This window comes from Nanorana parkeri, unplaced genomic scaffold, assembly GCF_000935625.1.
Source record: "Nanorana parkeri isolate BGI_ZX_2015 unplaced genomic scaffold, ASM93562v1 scaffold192, whole genome shotgun sequence".
In the NCBI taxonomy this organism is placed as follows: Eukaryota; Metazoa; Chordata; class Amphibia; order Anura; family Dicroglossidae; genus Nanorana; species Nanorana parkeri.
The window spans coordinates 1301188-1309245 of record NW_017306460.1 but is presented as its reverse complement, the minus strand read 5'-3'; the positions used below and the strand labels follow the sequence as shown (position 1 = coordinate 1309245).

Below are 8058 nucleotides of genomic sequence, written 5' to 3'. Positions count from 1 at the left end.
GGGTGGGGGCCAGGGGGGGATGGGGACGACTCTGCTTTCAATATATAATTTTGCAGTTACGGATTTTCTAGCCAAAAATGCAGATTTTAACAAGTAGGCAAATATATTTAAAACAATGCATCAGTAGTGAAGTAGTTAATAACCTGTTTGGTTTATGTACTTTGTCTTCAAGGACAATGCTCTGGTTTTATGAGACGGTAAATACATCATACTTACAGCTCATCAGGGCAGTTGATTGGCTGAGCTATTCTGTAGCCGTCCTTCAGGTAAGCCGCCATTTCAAAGGGATCAATGTCAACATATGGAGTCTGGCCCAGTGTCATCAGCTCCCACAACGTGACACCAAATGCCCACTGCAAAGAAACATTGCAACATGTCAGATCCCATGTATGGTTAAAGACACACATACAAAAGAGCCACTTTCCAAAGTAACAAGGATATTGAAGAAACATTCACTTTCATCAAATACAAAGAAAGTCAACTCTGCTTGAATAGGTTTATTTTCTAAAAGGAAACGACAGAATAGCTACGACCTCTGGAGGCAGCCGCTGTGATAAGAATGTAATGATGGCAGAAATCAGATAAATCAGGGCATAACAAGCAGCGAGGTCACCCAGTGCCAAGAGCGAGGATGCCAAACTGCAGTGTCCTGGTGTTGGCTGACAAGCTACAGCCTTGTGAATAAGCAGTGCCAATGATGAGTCACACGCCCTGCAATTATTTTATCTTGGTGTAGTGCAAGTAGACAGTCCACATGAGTGGCAACTCTGCTCTGAATTCAGGAGCAGTGCAGCATCATTGCCACGTCATCACAGTAAGCAGCTCAACAGATCATTGTGGGACTTCTAATTAAGTGCTGCAGCACGTTTTTTAATTGCAAGACACAATTATACAAACCCCGCCCTCATCGTTCGGAAGCTGCAGGGTTTTAGGTCCGACTCTGGACTTGCCCTTTCTCCAAATGAGATCTCTGAAAACAGAGTCATGCAGGGTTATTAACAAAAGGGTGAGAAGTGAACAATCTAGGACAACATAGCTGAACTGGTAAGTGAGCTGAATTGGAAAATGTTTCCAGTTCAGCTATGTTGTCCTAGATTGTTCCGTTCTTCTGCCTTCTCCAAACTCTTCACCTTTTTGTGAATAACCCTAATAATCTTTTTCAACCACTTGCCTGCAATGCAAATGGGGGAGCCATGTATGATATACAGGAGCCACAGCATCCAAATAATTTTAATTAAATTGCACTGGCCTGTAACTAAGGGAAAGTTGGCACCAAGCCTTAAAGTTTATTGAAAGGTTTTCAGTAGTAATTTTATTGCCAGGTTTGTCCTGCGAGTTCAGTCTGAGGGGCTAAATCTGCTGGTGTATGGAAAACTGCAACCACAAACCAATAATTACAGGCTAGAGTTAAACAAATTGCGTTACAATAAAAAAAAAAAAAAAAAAAAAAAAAAAAAATCACATTCCTTTTAAATGAAGTCAGATTTCTCGATCAACACATACGTAACAGCACTTGATTACACACGCAACTTGAATATAAAGTTAGGATACTGACTGTTCCCTTACCTTCTTGACTAGCACCCACCCACAGGTCAGAACTTACACAATTTCCACTCAAATGAATGAAACCAAAGAAATGTCAAACATAAATCACTCTGCAATTCACCAAACAATATGGAGCACTCCACAGGGATTGGGACTCTGAAAAGCCATGACCCTAAATTTGTATTCTTTCCTCAACCAGGTCAGCTATCAGGACACTGGGCTGGGAACTAGTCTCTTAAGCATTGCTTCAATGGAAGGAAGTCTATGATTGCGCAAGTCTTATAAAAACAGGACTTTTCAGTAATGTACTGGACACAGGGGACTTGGTATCTCAAGAAGTCTTGAGAGCTGATAAGCTTTGAATGGGTTTAAATGTGACAGAATGTGAATAAGATTACAGACAGAAAAAACAATGCATGATTCATATAAAAGTTACAAAAATAATAGGTACTGTTGTGCAAGGCTTACAAAAGCACTGGATGAAATAGTTCTATAGATTTAAAATAACCTTCAATTGACTTGTGTACTTACAGGTTTTATAAAAAATACCAGTCATGAGGGAAACATGGGGCGGCCACTGGTAATTTCCTTGTGAAAATGGTAGTTGCCTGCCTCTTATGCTGATCTTGGCTTTGATACTTTTGAGTCTATGAACCACAAACATGCAGTTCAAGAAAGTCAAATGAAAAACCTTATGTCCTTGCCTATAAACTTTTTCCCGATTCAATCATTGAGTTTTTAAGCATGAGAGCCTGGAAGTAGCATTCTTAGGAGTACAACAGTGGCGGCCTCTATTCCTCTTATGACAAGTCATCTTTAACCTTTGTTATAAAACGAGAGGTTTTTCTCCAGACTTGATGAAATTGACATTTCTATGGCACCTCTGCCCAACTGATATTGGGAGATAGTGAACAGGTTTGAAAACCTCTAGTCTTTGATGGACACTCCAAAAATGGGTTTTCCATGCAGAACTTTGGGTGTCTGCGCATTCTAACAAAGATTACAACTGTGACATTCTGGCGATAGCTTTGTTTGTTGTTTATTCAACATTAAGCCAGACCAAGACATACTGGTGGTAATATCTAGCTACTGAAGCTTTGTAGGGACTCCACTACAACCACACAAATCTAAAATATCAGGTTTAGTTAGAGTTTGATTTTAGGAATTACCATGGTCTGAGGGTCTAGAAACCACATGCTTCAAGTATCTGAAAGAGGATCAGCAAGCGATGACCTTTGCAACTGATGTTACATTGAAGGTTAGAAAGCAAGGGAGAGCATGACTGATGGCTTATTATACAAGTTATACCTGAATGTATGTTGCCTAAAGCTTAGGGAATCATAGGCAGCCACTGACTGCTCTCATCTTACTTTTATACAAGAAGCCCGGGGAATCATAGGCAGCCAGTAAGGCAGGTCTTGTCTCACTTTTATACAGGAGGTCCAGGGAACCAATACATTTTGTAACTAAGCCCATCTGTGTATAAAAAAAAAAAAAAAAAAAAACACAAAAAAACCCTCCCTACCTTTACACTGCAAGGGTTAACTGATCGCTTCTGTCTAAGGTACTTGGCACTCAAGCCCCTTCCCTTTGCTCCAGCTTGTGGACTGTCTCTCAGTGTCCTTACATATAATGCAGGGCTATGGGTCCTTTGTAAAGTACATTAGCGAATGTACACTAGAAAGATGTGTAATAAGGACAAACACTCTTCATGACACTGGCGTAATAAAGCCATGTCATCGTTCTCAAGATGGTTCTGGGGACTAGTAATTTCACATACACTTTACAAAGCTTCCCAGAATGATGATCGATTTCAGCAGTGAATGAAATATCTTCCAGACGGAGGCCTTTGTTCTTCATCCAAACAAGTATACATCATGTTCCAAACTCTCTGGGCAGAGTGGAAAGTGAACATCACAAAGTATAGTTTCCCGTTAGAAGCTGTATATATTTATATATAGGAAGAGTGGGCACCGGCTCTGTTATTCAGTTTCATCAACATGCCCATGATGGGATGCAGAATCTTGTTAGAAGGTACTCCTTAAGCTTTACGTAGGTCTACCAGGAATTAAAAAAATAACACTACAAATCACTTCCTAAGCTTCTGTACTGGGAGCGGCTAGATTGCTCAATGGCCATTCTGGTTAATGTACACATTAGGAAACTAGTTTCTAGAAACTACATGGAGGAAGAAAACCTAACTCATAAGCAAGTCATACTTCATGTTGCGTCAGTCTTATTCCTTTTTAGACTGGTGGAGAAATGCAATTCAAAAGACTCCGCAAGGACCTTCATGGAAGTTTCTCTGTAATATCTAGTAGGTACAACCATGAGTACTGCTATTACAAACCAACCAATTACAACCTTTTCTGTGAACACACACAACAAAAAAAACTAACTATTTATAATGACTCGTATTTGAGAAAGGTAATTTGCAGAAAACTGAGTTTTACACCACTGAGTGAAATCACACATAAAAGAAGTAAGGTGATCCATTTAGGGATGTATGTATGGATCCCATTCAGAAGAGCCTTATCTTGGCCAACACTTTTGAAATGTGCATTGTGCTGGGCTTGCTAATGGACCCAAAACAAGCAGAGAGCTACTGAAATGATAAGAAAAAAAAAAATCCAATCCACACGTACTCTCTGCAGTGAGGCACTGTAGGCTCCACAAGAGGGCTGCAGCTTATGAATGGGCCATAAAATGTAGGCTGCAGTGTGCAGAACTGGTATTGGAGAGTGGTATCTGATCTCTGCTAAAAATACTCCAGTATTGGTATCGGAAAAATCACACCTCAAAATATATTCCGTTAGCCATATGAAAAGGTATCACCTATATTTTTACTTTGCTACAAAAACCTGTCGTATTGCTATGGAAAATTGCAGTTTTGTGGCCAACATTCGCCTGTAGCAGCAAAGGAATACTAGCTATGCTCTAATCATGTAGCAGACTTCAATGGTTTGTCACTATGTAGCAATTGCAGAATATCAACAGCTGAAGGAAACTTTCAGTTCTGCTAACCTGTTCAATGATAAGGTCGGGGAGTATTCCACTCTTCTTCACTTTGAGACAAACATCCAGGTGCTGAGTCACGACTGTTTAGTCCAATTACAATCATGCTGAAAAGCAGTTTCCACTTCTTGGCATGTATACTATCACAACTAACTGGAAGCTACTGTGTACATTGCCAAAGATATAGAAGGATCTAAAGGAGGCCATACACTTTACAACCATCGCAAGGACCCTAGTCTTGCGAAGGTTGTAAAGTAATTTTAAAAAAAACCTTACGATCTGCCCATCTTGGACAGGCAGATCGTACTTCCGATGACCGCAATGCTGAACGGGCAGTGTGCGCACACCGGCCCGTTCGGCATGTCTCCCGAGCATCATTCAAACCAACCAAAAATCGTAAGATTTTTGGCTGGTTTTCTAGCATGGTCCATAGACAAAAGACGTGCGACCGTACAGTAGAAACGGTCGCACGTCTTCATTCACACTGCACGATTCTCGTATGATCGCGGGATTTTCCGCGATTTCTCGTACGAGAATCGTGCAGTGTATGGGCACCTTAAGAGGCTACCGTCCCATTAGATTTCTATCAGGATACTTAATCTTCTGCATTAGGAGAGATTATTCCTGTAGTAAGCAGACCTAAGCTATATTCTAAATGGCTGCTTTGGTGGGGTGGATGGAGGGGGGTTTAAGAGAGATGCATATAAGCTTCAACTGGGAAGAAGGGCTGATTTAAAAGGAGAACTTCAGGTCCTAATAAAATAAAAATATGCAGCTTGGCACTAAGAAGAAAAAAAAAAAAAAAAGTTAAACAACTTTCCTGTTGGCGGTTGGGTGTATAAGAACTGCAGATATTCCTGTTGTCATGTGTATTAGAAAACTGCAATGGTTGCTGGGTACCAATGTTCTTCAATTAGTTTCAACATTTCTGGAAGATTTCTCCAGACCACCCGTAGCCTGCTCTTTACCAGCTATCCATCCTGTCCATTCAACAATCCTTCACCCACTTGTCTCACTGTGGTAGCCTTCGACAGCCGATGCAAAGATTTAGGCCGGGCCTACATGTCTGGCGTGTGTTGCGTTAGAGAATTATGACATACAGCATTTTAAATGCACTTTTTACCTTTATTCTGCTGATAGTATTCTTTACTTCCAAAGCGACAGCACATAAGAGATTTCCTTATTTCAGAAGTCAGTTAAGAGCCACCAACAGCCCTGCCCCAGTTTGCATCTTCACAGGGGGTGGCAACAAGGGTTGTAACCCCGCCCTCTCCTTTCTTTCAAGCTCATAATCTTCGTGTGGCCACGCTTTCCAAATGGGCGCACACCTGCTTTCGGACCCGAGCGTGTATGTTCACATCGGTCTGTTTCCATGACATCGTGATGCTACACAGCGGGCAAATAGTGTTGCGGCGGCACAGTGAGATGAGACATGCTGCAGCCTAAGTACGCTCCCCGCACTGAATCAGTCATTGCTACGCAGCCAGAGACAGCAGTGTGGATTAGAGGCGGGGACAGAGGCGGGGATAGAGCTGAAGGATGGAGCTGCTGCGTATGTGTGAGTATTCATGAACGTGCAGCAGCTCCTTGTAGCTCTGTCCCCCTCTGTACTCCTGTACCATTAGGAATCTAAAAATGCTATTAACAGTGTACCCCATAGTTCTCCTTTAAAGGAGAACTATGTGGTTAAGGCTTTTCCCCATAGTTCTCCTTTAAAGGAGAACTATGAGGCGAGTGCTTTTCACTCACCTCATAGTTCTAGCCGACCTGTGACAGTCTCATTGTCACAGGTCGCCTAGAACTATGAGGTGAGTGAAAAGCACTCGCCTCATAGTTCTAGCCGACCTGTGACAGTCTCATTGTCACAGGTCGCCTAGAACTATGAGGTGAGTGAAAAGCACTCGCCTCATAGTTCTAGCCGACCTGTGACAGTCTCATTGTCACAGGTCGCCTAGAACTATGAGGTGAGTGAAAAGCACTCGCCTCATAGTTCTAGCCGACCTGTGACAGTCTCATTGTCACAGGTCGCCTAGAACTATGAGGTGAGTGAAAAGCACTCGCCTCATAGTTCTAGCCGACCTGTGACAGTCTCATTGTCACAGGTCGCCTAGAACTATGAGGTGAGTGAAAAGCACTCGCCTCATAGTTCTAGCCGACCTGTGACAGTCTCATTGTCACAGGTCGCCTAGAACTATGAGGTGAGTGAAAAGCACTCGCCTCATAGTTCTCCTTTAAGGCAGCCCACACAAGCATTGCTAAAACCGCACCTGAACCTTTTTCGGAACACGCGGTAGTGTGAACAAGGCCTTAATATCAGACTAAACCGATTCAGAAAAAAAAAAGAATCTGGCAAATGTGTGAACAGATTTTATTTAGATTATATTAGCTAAACCAACTAAAACATTAAAAACACTCACACACACACACACCAAAAAAATAAAAGACTCACCACATCACCAGCGCTGGAGAACTCCTTGTTAACTAGACTCTCAAGAGACATCCATCGTACCGGACGGTTTTCATTGTCTCCAAGACAATGGTAATCCATAGGGAAGAGATCACGGGAAAGTGCGTTATCTGTAATCTTTACTTGTAGAGACTCATCAATCCTGGAAAAAATGAAAGCAGGTCAAAGTGTATATTTCAGTAGCTGAAAATTTTAGGACAAGTACAAGATTGATAAAATAAAGATGGCGGCATTTATAAGGGGTCAGATGTGGTGTGTCCCTCCCCTGGGTCATTGGGCTGACTCATGGAGGCTGGTTTAATAATAAATTGTGTGAATATAATGCGAGGGATCTTCTCACATGATTGGATAATTTAAGCAAATTTTCATATATGTTATTGTGTGAACATTCTCAAATCCTGTAGTAAATAAGACTCATTCAGATTTCCTAGTGTAGTGTAAATTACCGCTTATTCAAGTCTGTATAGCGTAACAATGAACCAGCTATCTAAAGCCCAGGAGTGCCAGTACATGAAAAAACAACATGCAATAACGCACATTTACCAAAAACATTTTTTTGCTCCTAAACATAACTTGGGAATTGGCACTCCTGACTGATGAGAAATTCTGCGTGGCTGTTTATTATAAAAAATGGTCAGGGATCAGCTCTAGGTAACTTCTTCTCTACACGGTGCAATGTTAGCCCTTTCCTACATTAGACCTCTACTTTAGTTCTGACAGAAGTGCGTTGTCGAATGCATCCCTTGGGGGCTAGCAGGACTAAAGGCTAAAAGATATCTTTGCATTAAAAGGAACCTGTGAGGCTAGAAATACAGGAGCTGCTGTTGTTGTGGACGTGCTGTAAAAAGGCACAGGCTCTGGGCTTTCATCCTTGCCCTGGCTTCACATAGTTACATAGTATTTGAGGTTGAATAAAGACATTAGTCCATCAAGTCCAACCTATTAGGATCTCATTCTAGGAGTACCCGTACCCCTGTATATTACGGTCCCTTAAGAAATCGTCCAAAAGTTTCTTGAACAATTCCACATTT

At 41.7% G+C, this 8058-nt stretch overlaps 1 protein-coding gene across 1 annotated transcript in view; it reads right to left on the bottom strand.

Moving 5' to 3' along the window:
- RYK (receptor-like tyrosine kinase) overlaps positions 1–8058 on the bottom strand; it is a 112156-nt gene that overhangs the window by 1582 nt on the left and 102516 nt on the right. Inside the window, exons 14-15 of the mRNA XM_018555326.1 lie at positions 7010–7169; positions 217–353 (exon numbers count right to left, since the gene is read on the bottom strand). Coding sequence (XP_018410828.1) covers positions 217–353; positions 7010–7169 — 297 coding nt within the window. The remainder of the gene's footprint in view (positions 1–216; positions 354–7009; positions 7170–8058) is intronic.